The sequence below is a fragment of the Heloderma suspectum genome, chromosome 3 (assembly GCF_057233095.1).
Source record: "Heloderma suspectum isolate Gila_16-S chromosome 3, 16-S_ref, whole genome shotgun sequence".
In the NCBI taxonomy this organism is placed as follows: Eukaryota; Metazoa; Chordata; class Lepidosauria; order Squamata; family Helodermatidae; genus Heloderma; species Heloderma suspectum.
In genome coordinates, this window is record NC_139460.1 from 107,545,683 (window position 1) to 107,570,325 (window position 24,643).

The 24,643-nt window shown below is 42.4% G+C and overlaps 1 protein-coding gene across 10 annotated transcripts in view; it reads left to right on the forward strand.

Moving 5' to 3' along the window:
- SH3KBP1 (SH3 domain containing kinase binding protein 1) overlaps positions 1 to 24,643 on the forward strand; it is a 244,810-nt gene that overhangs the window by 102,349 nt on the left and 117,818 nt on the right. For all 10 annotated transcript variants that reach the window (XM_084844051.1, XM_084844056.1, XM_084844061.1 and 7 more), the window contains 2 exons: positions 13,863 to 13,969; positions 22,666 to 22,792. In XM_084844051.1, coding sequence (XP_084700177.1) covers positions 13,863 to 13,969; positions 22,666 to 22,792 — 234 coding nt within the window. The remainder of the gene's footprint in view (positions 1 to 13,862; positions 13,970 to 22,665; positions 22,793 to 24,643) is intronic.

Consider the following 24,643-nt stretch of genomic DNA (forward strand, 5'->3'; position numbering starts at 1 on the left):
ATTCAGTTTTCAAAGTTTCACAGTAGTGTTTTTAGTGGGTATATCTGAGGCACAGAGCCTTATAGATTTTTACAAGGGGTTCCCACAAAACCACCATCAAATCATAGGTTATCTTGGATCCACAGATGTGTCCTGTGATTTTATGTTTGTTTGTTTTTAAATCATGAGAAGCTGTGTTATATTTTTGAAGCATGGTGGCAGTGACAATGGCAAGTGCCAGATTTGTACTTTTACTGTGCAGTCTATAGACACCAATGTAAGCTTTAATTTGATTTGGGTTTGGGGAGGAACCCATGTAGAAATCATGCAAGTTCAAGAGGATCCATGTTAATTCTGTTGGATCTGACCTTACCTAAACCTCATGGGAAAGCAAAGTGTGAATGTGGGAAGGGGGATCTCTCTCTCTCTCTCTCTCTCTCTCTCTCTCTCTCTCTCTGGCAGAGGGACGGAGCAACCTAGGATGGGGGAAGAGTGACTAGGAGAAGGCACCTACGGCACTTTCTCAACATTTCAAATGTGTCTACAGTACCAAAAAGGTTGGAACCCTTGGTTTAATCACTAGGTTCCACTGGCCATAGTTACATCTTGGTGGAGTTGGGTTGCTGTTCATATTTGAGAGAGCTGATAACGTTGTTATCTAGCTTCCTTACTGGTGTGTCCTCTGAAGTTTCCATGACAAGCTGTAAGGACAGTAACTGTTGTAGTTTTTATATTGGTTGTCCAAGAACCACTATTAGTTAGTTTTTCAATTTCATACTTGGACAGAGAAGATTTATACTCATTTGTGTGAGTCTGTCAGTCACTGCCATGATAATTAATGATATCTTCATTACAGTGTAATGCATTAAGCATAGGTGGTTATTTGACATACAGATAAAAACTAGAATAGCAGGTGGATCATGATTGAGCTCATAGATTATTTGTGCAGATTTTATCACAAAGAAATTGATTTATCTCTTTTGGAAATGGTACGGTTCTGATGTGTGTTATCTGGCTGCCTTTGTTTATCCACAACTGCCTTCCAATGCAAGGTAGTGATTTACTTAAATACTCCCTTGCATTTTATACAGCTTTCTTTACTGCAGGTGTGCGTGTGTATTAATCCAAATACTGATATCAGGCTAGCTTCATAAAGGGAGAAAGGTGGTTTTTGTACAGATCTGAATTTCTGTCGACACTCCACGGTGTTACGATAACATCAACATGTGGGTTTTTTTTTAATTAGGACTTTTAAGTAGAAATCAACATTTTTTATTGGATTGCATAATGGTCCTTCATTCACGCAGAAAATGTACCATCTGGAAATTATTCAGGTGTGCTTGATAAATTTTTATCCTGGCAAACATAGTCTGGTTATGTTAACCATAATGATTCTGAAAGACCCACAACCCAGCCTGTTTCAGACTCTGGCTCAAGTGGCTTCACAGAATAAGCTATATGCAATCTCAGACTGAAGAATCCTTCTCTGGCATATACCTAAGAACATATAAGCTATGCTATATCACATGAAAGTGCAATCTAGTCCAGCATTCTGTTCCCATAGTGGCCACCCAGATTCCTGTGGAGAAGCTGACAAGCAGGATATGAGTGCAATAGTGCCGTCCCGCACGTTCTTCAAATTCACACATACACGGATATACCAGACATTCCTTATTAGAAAAAGTTAATAGCATAAATGCCTCATGTAGAAAGTCTCCCACTGTGTACAAGGAGTTTTGTTTCCCTTCTGCCTTAAGACAGAATGAAAGATGGCTTTATGTGCAAACTGAACTGAACTGAACTGAACTGATGTTGCAGTTAAATAGGAATTGCCACTGCTGCTTCTCTTGGGCTTCCAGATTCAGTGGAGTTGGGGATAGAGATAGAGAAAGACTGGAAGCGAGATGATGGACCAGGCAACTTCCTGCCTCCATAATTAGTACCAAGACTGTCCCACAGATTATTAGCAAGTTTAATAATATAAACAATAACTGATGCCTGCTGCTTGTTTAACACTTGCCTCTGTGGGACTGCTTTTGGCATGATTCCTATGGAGACACAGGTTAGGAAAACTGGAGTTTGACCTCCAAGTAGGATTTTGTTTTGTTTTTAAAGTAAAAACCCTGCTGTCAGAGTTCCCCAGAAAAATCCATATATATAACCAATTTTCACATAACTTTTTCAGACTTATTCATTGACAGGGATTGTTCTTAAAACACTGTAATAAATTAAATTTAAATACATTTGCAAGGTTTAACCATTCAAAAATTTTGGAGAGACCTTTCCCTAGCCTTTAAGGTTTGTTTATAAACAAAATTGAAAGGAGTGGTGCCAAGAAATAAAGAGGTACTACTTTTCAGTCTAATATTAGCAGCAAGATTAAACTATGCTAAATATCGGGAAACCAAAAAAAGTCCTCACCTGAGAGAATGGTATGTTGAGTTCTGGGGCCTTGCGAAACTGAATAAAATCACCTGGGATATGTACCTTAAACAAGGGAGAGTTAGTGAGAAGAAATCTGAAGAAGAATAGGAGCCCTTTAGAGTTTTTTAGAATGTAAACCGTAATCATAAATTTGTTTATTTATTTATTTATTCATTCATTCATTCATTTCATTTCTATACCGCCCAATAGCCGAAGCTCTCTGGGCGGTTCACAAAAATTAAAACCAAACAGCACACAATAAAACAATCTAAAATATATAGAACATTAAAACCACAATATAACAATACAACCACAATAAAACCTAGCAGCAGTGCAAGAGTTTAAAATACAGTTTTAAAACAGCAAAGATAAAAATTTAGAAAGCTAAAATGCTAAAATGCCTGGGAAAATAGAAAGGTCTTCACCTGGCGCCGAAAGGAATACAATGTAGGCGCCAGGCGAACCTCACTAGGGAGCTCATTCCAGAGCCGGGGTGCCACAGCAGAAAAAGCCCTCCTCCTAGTAGCCACCTGCCTCACTTCCTTTGGCAGGGGCTCACGGACAAGGGCCGCTGATGATGATCTTAAGGTCCGGGCAGGCACATATGGGAGGAGGCGATCCTTCAGGTAACCTGGCCCCAAGCCGTTAAGGGCTTTGAATGTAAACACCAGCACTTTGAATTGGGCCTGGAAATGGACTGGCAGCCAGTGCAGCTGGAAAAGTACTGGCGTAATATGAGCTCGCAGGCCAGTCCCTGTTAACAATCTTGCTGCCCTATTTTGGACCAGCTGAAGTTTCCGGACCGTTTTCAAAGGCAGCCCCACGTATAACGCATTGCAGTAATCCAGACGAGAAGTTATCAGAGCATGGATAACTGTAGCTAGGCTATCTCTGTCCAGATAAGGGCGTAGTTGGTATACCAGCCTAAGCTGATAAAAAGTGCTCCGTGCCACTGAGTTCACCTGTGCCTCAAGTGACAGTTCTGGATCCAAGAGCACCCCCAAACTACAAACCTGATCCTTTAGGGGGAGTGCAACCCCCTCCAGAACAGGTTGAATATCACCTAGCCAGGCAGACGAACCACCCACTAACAGTACCTCCGTCTTGTCTGGATTGAGTTTCAGTTTATTGGCCCTCATCCAGTCCATTACCGTGCCCAGGCACTGATTCAGAACAGCCACTGCCTCACCTGGGTTTGATGAGAAAGAGAGGTAGAGCTGGGTGTCATCCGCATATTGATGGCACCTCAGCCCACACCTCCGGATAACCTCCCCCAGCGGTTTCATGTAGATGTTAAACAGCATGGGGGATAAAATAGAGCCCTGTGGAACCCCATGGCATAATTGTCATGGCACAGAGCAATAATCCCCCAGCGCCACCTTCTGGAATCGGCCAACCAAGTAGGAGCGGAACCACTGTAGTGCAGTACCTCCAACTCCTAACCCAGACAACCTATCCAGAAGGATACCATGGTCGATGGTATCGAAAGCCGCTGAGAGGTCCAGGAGAATCAACAGGGTCGCACTCCCCCTGTCCCTCTCCCGGCAGAGGTCATCCCACAGGGCGACCAAGGCAGTTTCCGTTCCAAAACCAGGCCTGAAGCCCGATTGAAATGGATCTAGATAATCCGTTTCATTCAACAGTGCCTGGAGCTGTCCTACAACCACCCACTCAAGCACCTTGCCCAGGAAGGGGATGTTGGCCACTGGCCTATAATTGTTAACATCCTCTGGGTCCAGGTTAGGCTTTTTCAGGAGTGGTCTAATTACTGCCTCTTTTAAAGCGGCAGGCACCACTCCCTCTCTCAAGGAGGAATTTACAACCTCCTGGACCCAGCCGGACAACCCCTCCTTGTTTGATTTAATAAGCCATGAAGGGCAAGGGTCAAGCACACAAGTGGTCGATCGGACTTGGCCAAGCACCTTGTCCGCATCCTCAGGCCTCAGTAACTGAAACTCATCCAATGAAACTGGACCAGACAGTGCTCTGAACGCCTCTACTAATGGAACTGCATTAATGGTGGTGTCCAATTCATGACGAATCTGAGCAACTTTATCCTCAAAGTGCCATGCAAACTTGTCACAGCGTACTACCGAGGGTTCCACCGTCTCTCTCCCTGGCCCAGAATGTAACAGGCCGCGAACCACTTGGAAAAGCTCCGCTGGACGATACTGAGAAGATGCAATGCTGGTGGAAAAGAACTGTCTCTTTGCCACCCTCACCGCCACAGAGTAGGCTCGATAGTGGGCTCTTACCTGTGTTCAGTCAGACTCAGCACGAGTTTTCCTCCACCTGCGTTCTAGCCGTCTCCCCTCTTGCTTCATTGCCCTCAGCTCAGGTGTATACCAAGGAGCTGGCCGGGCTCTGCTCAGAGGGAGAGGGCGCTTGGGCGCGATCGTGTCAACCGCCCGAGTCATCTCTGCATTCCACAGAGCGACCTGGGCTTCGACAGGAGCACCAGCCATACCAGCAGGAAAATCCCCCAGAGCCCTCTGGAATCCATTGGAATCCATTAATCTCCGGGGGCGGACCATTTTAATAGGTCCCCCACCCTTGCAGAGGGGGAAGGCTGCCAGGAGTCTAAACCTCAGCAGGAAGTGATCTGACCATGACAAAGGGACAGATGTTAATTCCTCCACTTTCAGATCACCATCCTCCTGCCCAGTCGAGAAAACCAGATCAAGCGTGTGTCCTTTTATACGCGTTGGGCCGATGACATGTTGGGACAGCCCCATGGTTGTCATGGCAGCCATGAAGTCCTGAGCCGCCCCGGATACAGCGGCCTCGGCATGGAAGTTGAGATCCCCCAGGACCATCATCCTGGGGGTCCTCAACACCAAGTCCGAGACCACCTCCGTCAGCTCAGGCAGGGAGTCTGATGGGCAGCGGGGTGGGCGGTACACCAACAGAATCCCTAATCTGTCCCGGGTATCCAACACAAGGTACAAATACTCAAGATCTGCACTCGAATGAGCAGGAAGCCTGGAGAGGGAGATTGAATTCCTATAGACCACGGCAACCTCCCCTCCCCGACCCTCAAGTCGGTGTTGGTGCTGCACCGAGTACCCAGGAGGGCACAGCTGGGAGAGAGTGACCCCTCCCAGTTCCCCCGCCCAGGTCTCAGTAATACATGCCAGGTCAGCCCCCTCATCCACAATCAAATCATGGATGAGGGAGATTTTATTTTGGGCCGACCTGGCATTCAGCAGCAGCACCACCAGACCCAAGGGCAGACTGGTAAGGCTGCCAGGAACCATCAGGTTCGGGGAAGAACCAGAAGAGGGGACAGCTGTAAGGTGTCTCGCCCCTCTTCTCGTCAGCTGGCCTGTTAATCCCCCAATGCCATACCTCCCCCTGCCCGTGACCACAGTTATGGTGGCACCTCCCTGACCCCCTGAGTTGCCCAATAGTCCTCCCAGGCACATATTAAAATGTTAGAATATAAAATGCACAACAGTTTAAAAGAATATAAAAGATAAAAGAGATAAAAGAGAACAGCAGCTAAGAAGGAGCAGATAAAGTCCATGTTTGCCCCTTTCCCCTTGTCTTTAAGCTGCTGCCCTCTGCTGCTGCTATTTGCTGCTGGTACTGTGGCTGCTGGTGTCTCTGGAGAGGCAGGTGGGTGGGTCGTCAGATCCTACGCGACTCCAAGTGCAATGCTAAGTGCGCACTTAGCGTCGCACTTGGCACGATGCCGAGGCGCGTGCCGAGGCACTGCCTCTGGCAGCCCCTCCTTAAGTACCTGTGGGCGGGGTCAGAAGCAGGCTCAGGATACACCCGGTGCAGCTGCTGGCTGGTCCTCCTTCCCCAGGCTCCTTCCCCAGCAGCCTCTGGCAGCCCCGCCTTAAGTACCTGTGGGCGGGGGCAGAAGCAGGCTCAGGATCCACCCGGTGTAGCTGCTGGCTGGTCCTCCTTCCCCAGGCTCCTTCCCGAGCAACCTCCGGCAGCCCCGCCTTAAGTACCTGTTGGCGGGGGCAGAAGCAGGCTCAGGCTCAGGGTCCACCCGGTGCAGCTGCTGGCTGGTCCTCCTTCCCCAGGCTCCTTCCCTGGGGTATCCCTCCCTTCCCATGTGAGTATTAATTGCTGTAAAGATATGAAATATTTAATTCATGGTTTCCTGACTGTTAGAAGTTAGAATTAGACTGTTATTTTCTTTTTTTCATTCTCTCATAGAATAACTGTTTAAAGCCCCACTGATTAAAACTGCCCCACACTAATGAACCAACTTATATTTTTGCTTGATCTACCAATTAAATTTACATCCCTGCTTAAAATACAGTGGGAAATTTTTTTTTGGGGGGGGGGGACATCTACTAGAAATAAAACATTTAAAATATTCATTAAATTTATTTGTCATGCCCTTCAAAGAACTATTTTCATGATAAGTTTTTCTAACTTCTGTCTGTGTTTGGCTCATTTTAGTAGCCATTCAAACTATACTGTAAGCAAATCCTCAAATACAATTTTTAGAGACAAAGTCTGGTTTCCAAGGAGACCTACTAGGATAGTGCAGAAATAATAGAATTAGATTATATATTTTGAACAGTTTTCTTAAAACATCTTTGGATTTGGCTTGGATATTTCAGGATTCTGGAAAAATACTTGGTATTGTTGGATGAAATATACAAGTATAAATATATAACATTTTAAAATGAAAATATTAATATAATTTACATTAAAATTGGTTTTTAAAATTTCCTCTATCATTCAGATTAGAAATTATATAAACTCTGTTACCCTACTTCCCAGTTGCTAATAAACACATTTCTACACTTGTTGTCCATATAAGAGAATGGGACATACAAACTTTTTTTTTTGTTACCTGCAAGAAAGAAAACTTAAGACCGAACCCAAAAGAAAACATTTGTTTCCACAGCAGGAAGTGGAGGGGAAGAGAGATTTGGATCACACGAAGCTGGGTTGAAAATATGCCATATTTTTTATTATTTCCATCCTCCATAATTTTTAGGTAAAGTGGGAAGCCTGGCTGATGACAGGGAAACCAAACCAGTCTGCTATGTAAACTTGGTGGGAAGACTATGCTTAGTGTAGCAGGTAATGTGAGTTGCTTGATGCTGTTGGTAATCACCAACTTGGTGATGCATCTGATAGCCAGCTGTTGAACTGTTCTGTATACCCTTAAGTGGGCTTCACATCAAGATTTACAGTGAGCCCACCCACTGTAGTTCCTGCCAGTTTTGTTATTGAGAATCATCACAGTCTATTACATTGGACAAATAATCAGTATTCAGATAAATTTTCTGTGGGAGGTTAAAAATCCAACCCCAACAACCACCACTCCCACCCACCAAACTGGAGGCCTTCTAAAATTCCTTCCCATTTCTATCAAGAATCAGCCAACCATATTCCATAGCAAAGTTGGACATTGATCTACTGAAGTTGCACATAAGGGCTAGGTGGAAAGGCAGGACCCACACTGAGCCTTCTTCTGTATCAGGCCTCCTTTGGTTCTCAAGGGGTGGACCATAGAAGAGCAATCATTAGCCATTCCCTCCTCTGTTGTATGCAAATGGGTCTCCCCACCAAGGGAACTTGGTCAATTTAAGTGTTATTTTAAAGACATACCTGTTTTTCTTTTTTTACTCGAAAGCACAGGGGACCCAATCTGGAATGGGACTCTAGTCAGGGGGTAGGGAGACTTTAACCCTACTGCAGTAATGAACCAGATCGAGAACTCCTGCACATGGAATTTATATTGCCAAAAGTGATCAGTTCTTAGCGTTCTGGTACTCCAAAGGGCTTGGTATTGTCTGAACAACAAATGTTTACTGTAGAATTATGTAAGTATGGCAGGTTAATACTGCCGTTCCTTCTAACCTTTTCGATAGTTGGCCAACAACTTTAGTCCAGTGATTTTCATTCCTGCCCTTACCAGTTTCACTCTCATGGCTTGCGTCTTGCTGGCATAGTACTAAAGTTTAGGTTAACAACTTAATTACCAAGAAGTATATAAAATGCCCCTTTTGTATGGCACGGTTACTTTTGATTATAGGAATTGCTCCACTGTAGGCAAGAAGTAATAATAAATCTTTTAACATGAGAAGTGTAATTGAGGCTTCTTCCTGGTGAGTGTTTCTTCAGGATGGTTAGTTGTATAAATGGACATACTGCAGCTTGATTCTGAGCACTCCTTCAAGAATGTCATGGATTAGATAGCAATTAGAGCCTGCATATGTGTGACCTACAAGCTTCTAGCTCAGGAGGAACTTACTCTATAATACAAGCTAAGATAGAAACTAAAAACATCTTAGTTTAACAAGAGAACAGAGAATATCTCATTTAAACAGAAGACTGAATAAAAACTGATACACTATAAATAAAATATTTCACTTTCATACAACTATGTTGCTAACAATGACGTACCTTTCTTTTACCAAAGCCAGTCATGTATTTTGGAGATGAAAACATGGGGGGGAGCACTAAAAGTAAGTTTTTTTAATTATTTTAGAATAAGGGATTAAATGTATTAAATCCCAAGAGAATGAAGAGTAGCTACATTTGTACAATCAAGAATATATCTGTCAAGTTGCAGGAGTTTTCTGTTTCAGGTGGTGAACATTCTGTATGCTGCCAATTTGTTGTTCAGTCGTTAAGTCGTGTCTGACTCTTCGTGACCCCATGGACCATAGCACGCCAGGCCTTCCTGTCCTGCGCTCTCTCCCGGAGCGTGCTCAAGTTCATATTCATTGCATCGGTGATGCTATCTAGCCATCTCATCCTCTGCCATCCCCTTCTCCTTTTGCCTTGAGTCTTTCCCAGCATCAGGGTCCTTTCCAGGGAGTTTTCTCTTCGCATTAGGTGGCCAAAATATTTGAGCTTCAGCTTCAGTATCTGTCCTTCCAATGAGCACTCAGAGTTGATTTCCTTTAGGATTGACTGATTTGACCTCCTTGCAGTCCAGGGGATTCGTAAGAGTCTTCTCCAGCACCACAGTTCGAAAGCATCAATTCTTCGGCGCTCAGCCTTCCTTATAGTCCAGCTCTCACAGCCATACGTTACTACTGGGAAAACCATAGCTTTGATTATGCAGACCTTTGTCGGCAAGGTGATGTCTCTGCTTCTTACTATGCTGTCTAGGTTGGCCATAGCTTTCCTCCCAAGGAGCAAGCGTCTTTTAATTTCATGGCTACAGTCACCGTCTGCGGTGATCTTGAAGCCCGAGAAAATAAAATCTGTCACTGCTTCCATTTCTTCCCCTTCCATATGCCAGGAAGTGATGGGGCCAGATGCCATGATCTGAGTTTTTTTTAATGTTGAGTTTCAAACCAGCTTTTGTACTTTCCACTTTCACCCTCAACAAGAGGCTCTTTAGATCCTTTTCGCTTTCTGCCATTAGGGTGGTATCGTCTGCGTATCTGAGGTTGTTGATAATTCTCCCGGCAATCTTAATTCCGACCTGTGATTCATCCAACCTGGTGTTTCTCATGATGTACTCTGTATAGAAGTTAAATAAGCAGGGTGACAATATACAGCCTTGTCGTACTCCTTTCCCAATTTTGAACCAATTAGTTCCATGTCTGGTACTTACTGTTGCTTCTTGTCCCTTGTACAGGTTTCTCAGGAGACAGGTAAGGTGGTCTGGTACTCCTATCTCTTTAAGAATTTGCCACAGTTTGTTGTGATCCACACAATCAAAGGCTTTAGCGTAGTCAATGAAGCAGAAATAGACGTTTTTCTGGAATTCTCTTGCTTTCTCCATGATCCAGCGAATGTTGGCCATTTGATCTCTAGTTCCTCTGCCTCTTCGAAACCCAGCTTGTACTTCTGTTAGTTCTCGGTTCACATGCTGCTGAAGCCTAGCTTGTAGGATTTTGAGCATAACCTTGCTGGCATGTGAAATGAGCACAATTGTACGGTAGTTTGAACACTTTTTGGCATTGCCCTTCTTTGGAATTGGAATGTAAACTGACCTTTTCCAGTCTTGTGGCCACTGTTGAGTGTTCCAAATTCGTTGGCATATTGAGTGCAGCACTTTAACAGCATCATCTTTTAGGATCTTAAATAGCTCAGCTGGAATACTGTCATCTCTGCTAGCTTTGTTGTTAGTAATGCTTCCTAAGGCCCACTTGACTTCACTCTCGAGGATGTCCGGCTCAAATTCAGTGTCCGCACTATCATGGCTATCAGGGACATTAAGATCTTTCCTGTCTAGTTCTTCTGTGTATTCTTTCCACATCTTCTTAATCTCATCTGCTTCTGTTAGGTCCCTGCCTTCTTTGTCCTTTATCATGCCCGTCTTTGCACAAAACGTTCCCTCGATATCTCTGATTTCTTTAAGAGATCTCTAGTCTTTCCCATTCTGTTGTTTTCCTCGATTTCTTTGCATTGTTCATTTAAGAAGGCCTTCTTGCCTCTCCTTGCTATTCTCTGGAAATCTGCATTCAGTTGGGTATATCTTCCCATTTCTCCCTTGCTTTTCGCTTCCCTTCTTTCCTCAGCTACTTGTAAAGCCTCATCAGACAGCCACTTGGCTTTCTTGCATTTCTTTTCCTTTGGGATGGATTTCGTTGCTGCCTCCTGAACAATGTGATGGACCTCCATCCATAGTTCCTCAGGCACTCTGTCTATCAGGTCTAATCCCTGAAATCTATTCCTCACCTCCACTGTATATTCATAAGGGATATGATTTAGGTCATACCTGAATGGTTTAGTGGTTTTCCCTACGTTCCTCAATTTAAGCTGAAATTTTGCAACAAGAAGCTCATGATCTGGGCCACAGTCAGCTCCAGGTCTTGTTTTGACTGACTGTATAGAGCTTCTCCATCTTTGGCTGCAAAGGACATAATCAATCTGATTTCGATATTGACCATCTGGTGATGTCCATGTGTAGTGTCGCCTCTTGTGCTGTTGGAAAAGAGTGTTTGCTATGATCAGCGTGTTCTCTTGGTAAAACTCTATTAGCCTTTGTCCTGCTTCATTTTGTACACCAAGGCCATGCTTACCTGTTATCCCGGTGATTTCTTGACTTCCTACTTTAGCATCCCAATCCCCTATGATGAAAAGGACATCTTTTTTTGGTGTTAGTTCTAGAAGGTGTTGTAGGTCTTCATAGAACCGATCAACCTCAGCTTCTTCGGCCTCAGTGGTTGGGGCATAGACTTGAATTACTGTGATGTTGAATGGTTTGCCTTGGATTCGTACTAAGATCATTCTATTGTTTTTGAGATTGTACCCCAGTACTGCTTTTCCTACCCTTTTCTTGACTATGAGTGCTACTCCATTTCTTCTAAGGGATTCTTGCCCACAGTAGTAGATATAATGGTCACCTGAATTAAGTTCACCCATGTGTGTCCATTTGAGTTCGCTGATTCCCATGATGTCGATGTTCAATCTTGCCATCTCATGTTTGACCACCTCCAGCTTACCTTGATTCATTGATCTTACATTCCAGGTTCCTAAACAATATTGTTCTTTACAGCATCGGATTTTCTTTTCACCACCAGACACATCCACAGCTGAGTGTCCTTTCGGCTTTGGCCCAGCCGCTTCACTCTTTCTGGCGCTACTTGGAAATACCCTCTGCTCTTCCCCAGTAGTATATTGGACACCTTCTGACCTGAGGGGCTTATCTTCTGGCGTCATATCTTTTAGCCTTGTGATACGTTCCATGGGGTTTTCTTGGCAAGAATACAGGAGTGGGTTGCCATTTCCTTCTCCAGTGCTGCCAATACTCTGGATTATAAAAGGAATATCCTGGGTCAGAATTAAGGCCATCAGAGACGTTTAGTTTTACTTAACTTTTCTACAGTATGTTAGCTTTATAAATAATAAAACCCAATGAGTTGTATCCAGTTTCAGGCCTAATTAGATTAGACCCATTGAAACAAATAAGGCTTAAGTTAGACTAATATTGGATACAATCTTTGATTGTGTTAATTTTACTGTTCTTGGTTACAAAAAGTTATTTGTGCATTAGAAAGCTATATTCAGAAAATATATGCTGTATTTTAAGATAGGCCTCCATATATAGGTTACTGTTCTAGTTGAGGTCCTATGCTATATGGGAAACAGACCAATTTCCAGTGCTATATGGCAAATAGACTCACATTCAGGACCCAAGGCAGTGGATACTGTGCTCTTCTGACTTGTGCACAGCACTATATGTGATCAGCAGGGTCATCTAATTACAGGCTGTGCTATTGTACCTCAATTTTCCTTTAGTGTTAAATTGCAATTGAAGAATGTAGGCTAGGCAGCAAGAGCTACTGAATACAAGTTCATTTGCTATATCCAATCGTCTAACTATCCATTCCTCTATCAGTGGTGTCTTCTGTACTCAGAATTTAGTTCATATGAAACTTGCTGCAAATACATTAAGCAATAACTCATTTTTTCCTGAGAATAATACACTTTTAACTAATACACTTTTAATTTTTCTTGAGAACAATACTTTTTCAATTAAAAGAACACCCAGGGTAAGTAATAGAACTGGGCCTAAAATGTCAGGATGGCTTTCCCTTCCCTCCCCACATAGTTTGGAAGAACTGTAGAGTAATTTAGAAAATACCATGTCTTGGCTCTTAATAACTGATTTGTGTATTTATTGGTTATGTCAAAATACATCCTATGCAATGAAAATCAAAAGTAAACCATTATTCTTCACTAAAGGAAAATTGAGGTACAATAGTGTAACCCTTCTCCATTTTATCACCTATAATTACCAATAGTGCTCACTGAAAATACTTATTGAAATTTGTGAGTGTTCACAGAAAACATTTACTGAAATTTGTGGAGTTTGTTGCTGATTAGAGGAGGTAAGATTCATATTAATGGATACTGCTTTTTATAGCAAGTTGTGACAAAACTAGTTGGAAACATGTGGTGGAGGAAAAACTCTGTTTTTCCATTCTAGCTAATAGGTCTTGCTGTTAAGGAAAGATTGTTTAAAATTTCTTGATTAAATAAGCTGACTTTAACTACATCTTCGTATTATTAGTAAAAATTGCTCCATTGCATGCTGTTAATGATGAGCAAACCATGAGGCTATTACCATACATGTACCTTGGTAGCCCATGAATCAGGTAATATATAAATACTGGTTTAAAATTGAAGTGAGGGATGCAGGAAGAAGGGGAGAATTTAAATTATAACTTAGAATATGAAATGGAAAACTCACGAATACAAATTAAAGGTTTATTCTATTTCTTTTATGTGTCGATTTGAGAGAGAGAGAGAGAAAGAGAGAGAGATTACTGCATAATGCTGTTCGCTACTTTATTGAGGGGGGAAAGCATAATATAAATGTTTTATATAGATGTTTGCTTTCCCAGAGGTTTTAGCATTCATTTGCTAAAACGCTGCAGCCGCTCAAAATATATTTTGTGATAATTCTGCTATATTAGCAGCAATTTTCACAAGTGTGTGTTTAGAAAGGTAAAATAGCTTCATGGTCATTAATACTTTTAAACACAAATGTTATAATTTTTATTTTTATTTAGGTGAGCAAAATAGACGGAGAAGATGTCAGGTGGCTTTCAGCTACATGCCTCAGAATGAAGATGAACTGGAGTTAAAAGTTGGAGACATCATTGAAGTAGTGGGAGAAGTAAGTAGTGCCCTTAGGTTTTGTAGGATCCACAGTCCTTCTGTCTTTAAAACATTATTCAGTCCATTTTGGGTTCAGTGCACATATACAGGGGATCCAAACAGGGCTCAACAAAGCCTTTTCCTTCTCCCACTGCCTACATGCATGTACAGGCAGCTATGCCGGCATTGCAGAAGCCCATTTGGGTGAATAGGAGTTCTATGCACATCTCATATAACCCATTTTCCCTTGATGCAATGTACTCATGCTCCAGATCATATGTAATGTGAGCTGAGTGAAGAGGGAGAGCTAGTTATGAATATGGGAAGAATGCATGGACCTCTGATTCATTATAATAACCCCTCACTTCCTCTGCACCCATGCAGGCATAGGCAGTCAGGAGGAGGAAAATCGGGTTCTCTTGAGTTTATCAGGATCTTCCACGTGCAAATGATGCATTTGTAGCAGCAGACTGAATGCAGACTTTCATACGTTCTCTTATCAGGATAATTTGGAAGACTGCTGGGTCTGGATTCAGTAGATCTGGGTCAAGCCCTTACATTTACTACTTGAATATATATTTTTCTGGGGCTAATATAAAAGTGCTTGAGCCTCAGCGATTGACTTTCAGACGTATACAAATTAAGGTACATTGTCAAACGATGATTGGAATGTGGAATACCCGTAGTCCATTTATCATGTATATCCGTTTCCCTTGAAATAGGAACTCTGCCTCATAACACTGGCTAGTACTCCAGTATAGCAAGCCGGTGCACAAGTCAGATGGATTTTTTTCCCCTGTAGTGTTCTTTGTTATCCAGGAAGGCAGTGCTTGAACTTGCTATATCGTGGATAAAAATCCAAAATGCCTCTATCAGCAACTGTGCATGGTCAGATAGGAAAACAGTATGGCTATGGCTGTGTTATTTAAAAAGCAGCAATCCATTTAAAATTATCCAGTTGAACCAAAAACTGCATAATAAAATCAGTAGGATGAAAATTAAATCAATGAATCCTTTTCTTGCTACAGGAATCTTCGCTTTTTCTTCTATTTGTTTGAAGGCAGGCATTTTTTTTCATATTAGCTAGATTGCTAATATAGTGATGGATTTTACTGTATACATGTATCTGGAGCCAGGCTGCTATCATGAATAATGCATTTTCATTTGGAAGCTTTTATTGGATTAAATGAATTGCACCATTTCAAACCGTATGGCACAAAGACTGGCCCAGTTTAGGACTTCTGAATCTCAGTCAGCTTTGTATACAGTTTGCAGTGCATTATAATCTGTATCTTTATATCTTGTAGCGCCTTTCATTACAGTTCTTTATATGTGAACACATGTCCTGTCTGTATTCATTTATTCATTCATGTCCTGTCTGTATTCATTTACATTTATTCATGTATAAATTAGAATTTATACAGCACTGTCAATGTGCATGGCATTCTAGATAGTAACAAACAAAAAGGTTTCTTTCTGAAAAGCTTCAACTTTAAAATCCATACACTAGGACGCTACTGTCGGGGTGGACACTGAGCCCATAGAACCTCAGAGCAGTTCTGATTCTGAGGAGGAACAGCTGTCCGTGGGAGAGGAGCGCGCTCATCCCTCCCAGGCCTTGCAGCTGGCAGGGATTCCTCCTGCCAGCATTCCAGACATAGATAGCGGTCCTGGGAGTGAAGGAGTGCAGGAGGAGGGCTGGGTGGTTGCTCAACGCAGACGCAAAGAGCGACAAGCTATGGAGGGTGCGGAAAGGAGGCGTAGCGCCCGTTTGGCGCGCAAGCAAAAGTCGCGTCCAGAGGACCCAAGGGAAATGGGGAGGGACTCTCCCTAGCCCATAAGTTCAGGGTCTGCAAGTGATTCTCGTTCAAACGGGGACCAGCTGTTTCCAACCCAGGGGCATAAGTTACTCTGCTGTTCATAGCTTAGTCACTGGTGATAGAGTTATTAAGTTGTAAAAGGAATAAAGCCTTGAAAAGAATCCTTTGTCTGTGTCTGGAGTTGGCTACTGGAGTAGACTGAAAGAAGCCGGCTAGGGCCCCCTGATAGCTACAGAGGAAGATGGTGGAGAGGGTAACAGATGAGGAATATGATTTCAGTTCAGTTATTACACATTTAGGCTTAGTTTCAGGATGGGATAAAGACTTATGGGATAAAGCCAAAGGCTTCACAGAAAGGTGGGCTTTGAGGAAGGATTTAGAAGAAGAGACAGGTGACATCACATGGGTTTTCTGGGAGAGAGTTTCAGGTGTAAGGGGAGCAAGAGAGTAATGTAAGAAGCAGAAGATTTTTGATAGGTGGAGAGTGCTGGAGCTAGAGAAGCAGAAAATCATGGGCAGCTATATAGGTGCAGAGATAAGGTAGGGAAAGCTATGGAAGGATTTGAAAATAAGGGCAGAGTTTGTGATGAATATAGGAGAAGACAGGAAGCCAGTGTAGGTAGTTCGAGAGTAGTGACTCTCTACTTGTTGTGGAATATTTAACCCATAATGGGTTGTGGCGCCTAGAGGCACCAAATTGTATATGCAACACCCCATCCCACCCCTTGCTTGGGGGTTGTGCTGTGCAAACCTGGCGAGCATGAGTTATGCGAGGGTTAAACAATTACCCCACACTTGCCAGGTTCACACAACGTGACAAGTAGGGATAGCATATTCAAACTGTTTGCCGCACACACCCCACATGCATCTCAGTCTCACCATGGGTTAAATAACCCATACTGAGCTGTCGTGTCGTGCCAACAGCCCCATGGTCAGTACAGTGAGAAAAATGAATGGTCTGCATAGGGGGCAGAGAGGAAGAATGGTAGTTTTGCTATAGTATACAGGAAAAAGCAGCAAGGAATAGCAACAGGAATTAATATTAAGAACACATTAATCAAAGATAAATCCAAGACTTATGCCTGATCAACAGGCTGGATGGTTACATTGACTGTGGTTTATGAATCTGTAGATGAGCATCATGGCCACAGTCTCTTCCATTGACCCCACCCCCCCAGCCACACACAAGCTTTGGCACGTCGATCCTGATGTGCATTAAGTCAGAGTTCCCTGTTACATTTAAACTGGGGTACTTTGGCTTACAAACCAGAAAAAAGAGCCAAGTTTAAGAATCCTTACATAATTGCCTCAATGAGGCCATTGTTGATGGATTGATGTGTTATTTGGATAAAAATAACTATTTTACCTCTATACTAATACTAAAGTATTAAAGCATATATTTTAAATCAGTCTGTCTCTGATGTTTACCCTTCTGTTTATGCATTGAAGTTGGAAATATAAAAATTATAGCAGTAAGCTTTCTATTTTATATGTGAATAATTGAGCTGATATGCTGCCTACACTGATATTATTCAGCAATGTGAACAATCAAATGGGAAAATAAATATAAAAAATAAACTGGATGGGGGTGTATAATTCTTATTTGTCAGAGTGGCTTAGGTTTTCACGGAAGAAATAAACCATTATGCAGTAGCTGGCTGGCTGGCTGGCTGGGTAGGGCAATCAATGGACTGACATGGTTGGACTTTGAAAGTTTGAGTAATTTCATACTTATTTTCTGGTAACCAGGAGATCAGATTGAAATTATTGGTGCTTGTCTAGTAGTAGTGCTTGGTGTTTTGCTTCCCATGAGCTGAATGACAGTTGTATATAATGTAAGTTAAATTTTGGTCATTGGTAATTCACAATACAGTAATGCATATTTACTCAGAGGTAAGCCCCATTTGTTCAGTGGGACTTACTTCCAGGTAAGTGTGTGTAGGATTGCAGACTTGGGGCAATATCCAAGAGTGTCATTCCAGAAACTGATATAGCGCTAGTGGAGCTCTGCATGATTCACAACTGATTACACAAATGGTTGTGCAAATGTGATGCACAACCTGTTATGCAAACATAATGTGCAACAAGTTGCACAACTGTGCTTGCAAAAACGTAACTTTAGTTGGATTCTCCTCTTGTGCATAGTCCAAAACCTAGTTTCTGCTAGTGCAATGTCATTTGCACTAGTGGAATGACACAGTTCTTAGTCTTTAATGAAAAAAACCCTCTTTTATAAGCCTAATGTCTTGCGATTCAGTGGTTATTTAGCAACAACATTATATTCACTGAACAGAATATAATTAAATCAGATTTTTTGTTACATGTGTAAAGGAGACAGGCATCCCACTCTAATATTCAATTTAAGATCTATTCTCTTTGAAAGTATCTCTCTCGCTCGTTGCCCCCAAGTTGTTGGAGTTTTTATAGAAATTATAATAAAACAAGTTATGATATTCCCAGGACCTATGACCCTATCTTCAAAATAACGGCTTTAAGAAAAAAGCGTTTATATACTCTTACAAGTTATCTACCTTTAGTCACATACTTGTTTGACTTCTGAAAGTGTTGCAGTCAAGCAACCTGTTCTGCAGTTGGTAGGCTTATGCATTTCTTAGATTTAAGAATTTGACTAAGGGTGCAATCCTTTGCATTTTTAGATAGAAAAAAGTCCTGCAACTCCCAGCATTCCCCAGATAGCATAGGACTGTGGCCTAACTGAACTTAAGTCAAAGCTAAAAACAGTAATCACCCAGCCATTTCCAATGTCATTTTAAATTTTTATCAGACTGAAAATACTCAAATTCAGATATATCAGTGTGATAAAAGATATTCTACTGTATAAAAACTAAACTATATTTTGCTCAGTTTTCAAAAAAGTTCCAGGTTGGGTGTTTTGTTTTTTCATATCTTTTCGCCAGACCATGTTCGACCCATGTTAGAGTCTGATCTTTCCCATACTGGAACTGTCCTCTTCTGTCACTTTTCTATGGATGGGCAATGTCTGATAGATGGAAATTTTTAAAATGTCAAAGTTATCCTTAGCTGATACAAAAAATGAGTCATTTCTTGCTGTCACATTATAACCCAAGGACATTTGATATTTAGGGGCTGTCATTTCCTAGCAGGATGCTGCCATTCCATATGGAATAGATTTGCATAGGAAGAACTTAATCATTTTACATGACACATTTATTTTCTACTACTATTATGCTAGAAAATAATTCATCCAGTGCTTTCCAACAGAAATTATTTCTGTGTCATCTTGCCACGTACAATGTGTTCAGTTTAGTATACTCAAGTCTGATAGTATAATTCTTTTAGTAAAAGTGGAAAGTTCAAATATTATTGGGCATATTAATGGAAGATAGCCATTTTTACTTTTTCTGTTGTACTCTTGATTAAACTTGCGTTCAAGCCCATAAGGAATTCAGCTTCATTGGAAACTGAACTAATTATAACATGTACAAGACTCAAAATATATTTTGTGATACAGTTGCTATGGAATTAATTTCTATTTGTTATCCTTTTATAAAATACTTCTAATTTGCAAAGTGCTTTACTCTCTTTGCTCTCGCAACAACCCTGTGAGTAGGTCACTGTGATTTGTTGTCACAATTAACAACTAATAAAATAATCATTAAATCACAAACTACTGAAACATAGGAATAGCAATAATGCAAACACCATATTGCTCTGATAAAAACTTACTAGTTTCCACCACCTGCTTAAGTGAAGGCTTTTACATAGCACCCTGAAACATTAGAGCTTTCATAGCAATAACTACCACCTGGAATTCAGCCTGGATTCAAAGCTGTGTAGCTGTAGCACATTAGGAATATTATGTTCCCAATTCCATGTGTTAGTTAAAATGTATATTGCTAAAGTCTGCACTACCTGAAGTTTCCAAGTTATCTTTGGTAGCAGCACCATGTTGAGTGCATCCTACTAATCAAGGTGAAAGGTTACCAATATATGGATGGCAGATACAGGGTTGCAGAGAGGAAAGGTTGCAGCTAGTTGACTAACAGAAGCTCTTCAAAAATGCATACAGTTTCTACCTCTGCTTGGGTTCCAGGAACAAGGCAGGGTTGAGGAGCACTGCCAAATTATGTACCTGCTCTTTTAGAGGGAGTATTACACTATCCAAAAGCCATAAATGCTCTGCTCCCAAGATTGAAAGGCCTGTGCCTCTGTCTTGTCTGGGTTGAGTTTCAATCTTTTAGATCTCATCAAGTCCAAAATGGTATCTTGGCACAGATTCAGGGAGGATTTGATGACAAATGAAAATAGAGCTGAGTGTCATCTGTGTATTAATGGCAGTGTGTTCAAAATTGATGGATGATCACTCTACAGAAAGTAGAGGAAGGAACTAGAGGATTGGCTATCCTTGACTTGATCCTAACCAACAGAGGTGACTTAGTGGATAAAGTAGCAGTTACAGGAACTCTGGGGGAAAGTGACCATGTTATACTTGAGTTCTTGGTTCTAAGTGAAGCAAAAGCCAAGTGTAGTCAAACACGTACCCTAGATTTTAGGAAAGCTGATTTTAATAAACTTAGAATAATGATCAGTAAGGTCCCATGGCAAGCAACTCTTACGAGAAAAGGAGTCCAAGATGGGTGGGAGCTTTTAAAAAAGGAAATTCTCAAGGCACAATTACAAACAATTCCAACAAGGAGAAAAGGAGGAAGACAACAGGAGAAGCCAGTGTGGCTTCACAAAAAGCTTAGAGATGACCTGAAAACAAAAAAGCACATATATAGGAAGTGGAAAGAAGGCCAAGCAACAAAGGAAGAGTACAGGCAGGTAGCACAGAATTGCAGGCATGGAGTCAGGAAGGCTAAAGCTGAGAACGAGCTGAGGTTAGTGAGGGATGCTAAAAGCAACAAAAAGGCTTTCTTCAGATACGTGCATAGTAAAAGACAGAGGAAAGAAACGGTGGTTCAACTATTAAATAAGGCTGGCAAAATGATAACAGATGACAAAGAAAAGGCAGAGGTGCTCAATTCCTACTTTGGCTCAGTCTTCTCCCAAAAGAGGGTCTATGACCCCCCTGGCAAAGGCAAAGTACAGGCTGAAGGGATAGGCTTGAGCTGGATAGGCATATGGTCAAGGAACACCTAATTACTTTGAATGAGTTCAAATCTCCAGGGCCAGATGAACTGCATCCTAGAGTAATAAAGGAACTGGCAGAAGAACTGGCAGAACCACTGTCTATTCTCTTTGAGAAATCATGGAGGACGGGTAAAGTGTCAGATGACTGGAGAAGGGCTAATGTTGTCCCTATCTTCAAAAAGGGTAAAAAGGAGGAACCTGGGAACTACAGACCAGTCAGTCTGACATCAATCCCTGGGAAAATTCTGGAGCAGATGATAAAGCAATCCTTCTGTAAGCACCTTGAAAACAATGCAGTGATTACTCGAAGCCAACATGGATTTGTCAAAAACAAGTCCTGCCAGACGAATCTGATCTCATTTTTTGATCAAGTAACCTCCCTTGTGGACTGTGGGAATGCTGTAGACATAATATACCTTGACTTCAGCAAGGCTTTCGACAAAGTGCCCCATGATATCCTGATGAGCAAATTAGCTCAAAGTGGGCTAGATGAAACAACGATCCAGTGGATCCACAGTTGGCTACAGAATCGGACTCAAAGAGTGCTTATCAATGGGATCTTCTCAAACTGGGGAGAGGTAACGAGCAGGGTACCGCAGGGCTCAGTCCTGGGCCCAGTGCTCTTCAACATTTTTATTAATGACTTGGAGGAGGAGGTGCAGGGAATGCTGATCAGTTTTGCAGATGACACAAAATTGGGCAGGATAGCTAATACTTTGGAAGACAGAAACAAAATTCAAAGTGATCTTGATAGACTGGAGCGCTGGGCTGAAAACAGAATGACATTTAATAGGGATAAATGCCAAGTTCTGCACCTAGGAAAAAGAAACCAAATGCACAGTTACAAGATGGGGGATATGTGGCTCAACAACACTACAAGCGAGAAAGATCTTGGAATTGTTGTAGATCACAAGTTGAATATGAACCAACAATGTGATGTGGCTGCAAAAAAGGCCAATGCTCTTTTGGGCTGCATTAACAGAAGCACAGCTTCCAAATCCCGGGAAGTACTAGTTCCCCTCTACTCAGCACTGGTTAGGCCTCATCTGGAGTACTGTGTCCACTTCTGAGCACCACATTTTAAGAAGGATGCAGACAAACTGGAGAGGGTTCAGAGGAGGGCAACAAAGATGATCAGGAGACTGGAAACAAAGCCCTATGAAGAGAGACTGAAAGAACTGGGCATGTTTAGCCTTGAGAAGAGAAGACTGAGGGGAGATAGGCTAGCGCTCTTCAAGTACTTGAAAGGCTGTCACAGAGAAGAAGGCCAGGATCTCTTCTCAATCATCTCAGAGCGCAGGACACGGAATAATGGGCTCAAGTGACAGGAAGCCAGATTCCGGCTGAACATCAGGAAAAACTTCCTGACTGTTAGAGCAATATGACAATGGAACCAATGACCTAGGGAGGTAGTGGGCTCTCCCACACTGGAGGCATTCAAGACGAGGCTAGACAGCCATCTGTCAGAGATGCTCTGACTTGGATTCCTGCACTGAGCAGGGGGTTGGACTCGATGGTGTTATAGGCCCCTTCCAACCCTACTATTCTATGATTCTATGATTCTGTGATCACGATGGATAGGAGCAGAACCATCATAGACAGCTGCCACCTACTCCAAAAACATGTGGGTAGTCTGGAAGGATTTGAGCGTCAGTGGTGATGTAGACAAAGCTAATGAGAGGTTTACATATGTGAATGAAACTAACATTATTCTAAATGGTTGTCACATGTAGGTTTAGACTTGAGAAGATCAATATGTTTGTTTTCTGTCTTGGCACAGGTGGAAGAGGGTTGGTGGGAAGGAGTTCTAAATGGGAAGACTGGCATGTTTCCTTCAAACTTCATAAAGGAGCTCTCTGATTCTGATGATGCAAGAACTGTCCAGGAGGAACAACTAATACAACCAAGTAAGGATACAAGCATTCACTGTCTCTACTTTATTTTAGCTGAGGGAGGAGGGGATTGTCATGCTGGTATTGCCTCGTTCTGTTTTATAATGTCTGCTGCGTCATATGTTAATGTGAAACAGCTAAGTAGTTGATAGAAGTTGAGGAGTGAACAGTACCAAGTGTTACTGATGTAATGCTCACTGTGGTTTAGCAGTTGGTAGCAGGCTGCAAGATTGTGTGATCCCTCCTCCTGTCCTTCCCCTCTGCTTTAATTACCCTGTCTCACTTAACCATGATTTGGCATTATGTCCGACCACTGGAAACTCCTAAAGTTTTAAAGTGGGAGCATATGATCCTGTGGTCAATGTGATTACTGTTCTGGGGTGTTCCACTTGCTCGACCTTTCTCTTTAGTGTGTTAAAATCTCTTTGGTCTTTACTGTTCCATAGATCAAAAATCAGACTTTTATTACATAAGGGCTTCTCACTCATATTTTAAAGACTCCCTGTCCATGATAATGACTAGTGCAGACTTGCTTTGTAGATTCAAATTTAATTGGGACACTGGCAGTGTTTACATCAGGGATGTGCAAAAGCTGCCTTCACATCTATTTCTGTACGGAAACAGAAAAATGCTCTTTGAGGATATTATTCTTGGCGGCCCCTCTCAGTAGTGTATTGGCAAATTCAGAAGTGCAGGATCCCTTCGTGACAGTCACAGCCATGCCTCCTTCTAAGATTGCAAAACCTTGTAAGATATACAGCCTTCAACTGGGATCCAAAAACAGTCTAGCTGAGAGTAAGGCAGTGGTATTTCAATTGCATGTCTGAGAAAAAATGCAGGGGTGTTAATCTTTTTCACACACTCACTCACTCCAACACAAACATTTTAGGTTTTCAAAATATGATACTCGATGGAAGCGTCACCCTCTCAACTCAGTCCTCACGGACAGATCCCTTCTCATTTAAACAGCCCCCTTGCACACTCCCTTAGCGCCCCAACATTACCCATTAGCCTTTCCTAAGCTCCTTCATTATATCTCTCCCATCCCACAACAGAAACATCCACACACCCAGTGGACTGAAACACACACACACACACACACACACCTCCTTTCTCCTCTTCCCCTCAACTGATTTTTTTCTGTTTCCCTTCCCTCCACCAGGGTTTGTTTGCCCAGATACATGCCAACTTGTACCAAAAAGTGTAGCTGACAGCGCAGGTTGCATTTGGCAATTCTGCTTACTGTAACAATTAATGTTCAAGAATTAACAGTGCAATCCAGTGGGTGTTTATTTTGAATTAAATTTACAGAGATCTTGGGAAGGCAGCTAAGCTGCAGTCCTACTCATACTTACCTGGGAGAAAGCCCAATTGGCAATTGAACATAGTACGACTGACGTCTGTGTAAACATGCATAGGATTGTGTGATCAATCCTAAAAACAGGCACAAACCAGCCACCTGCCCTGCTCCATAAGTAAATAATGGTGGCAGCGCCCCCCCCGCCCCCACTGCTGCCGTGGCCAGCAGCAGCAGCCCTGAATGGGTGGCCAGTGTTGCAGGAGACGAGGGCAATGCCAGGTGCACAGGCACGGAGCAGGGATGGGCAGAGAAGCCAAGAGCAGGGGGCGGGGCAAGAGGAGGCTGCAGAGTTCCCTCAGGCTCCCTCTCTCACTCACTCCCTTTGTCTGGCCGGCTCTGCGTAATAGATGAGAGGCAGCCGCCCACACCCCCTCTGCTCCCTCCTCCTTCCCTAGCAGACTGTGACCTGGCTGGGGGCTGGCTTCAAAAAAACTGCCGGAGCAAAACCTGCCACCGCTGGACCCTCTGCATATCTGTTGACTTCAGTACTACTCTAAATGCTAGCT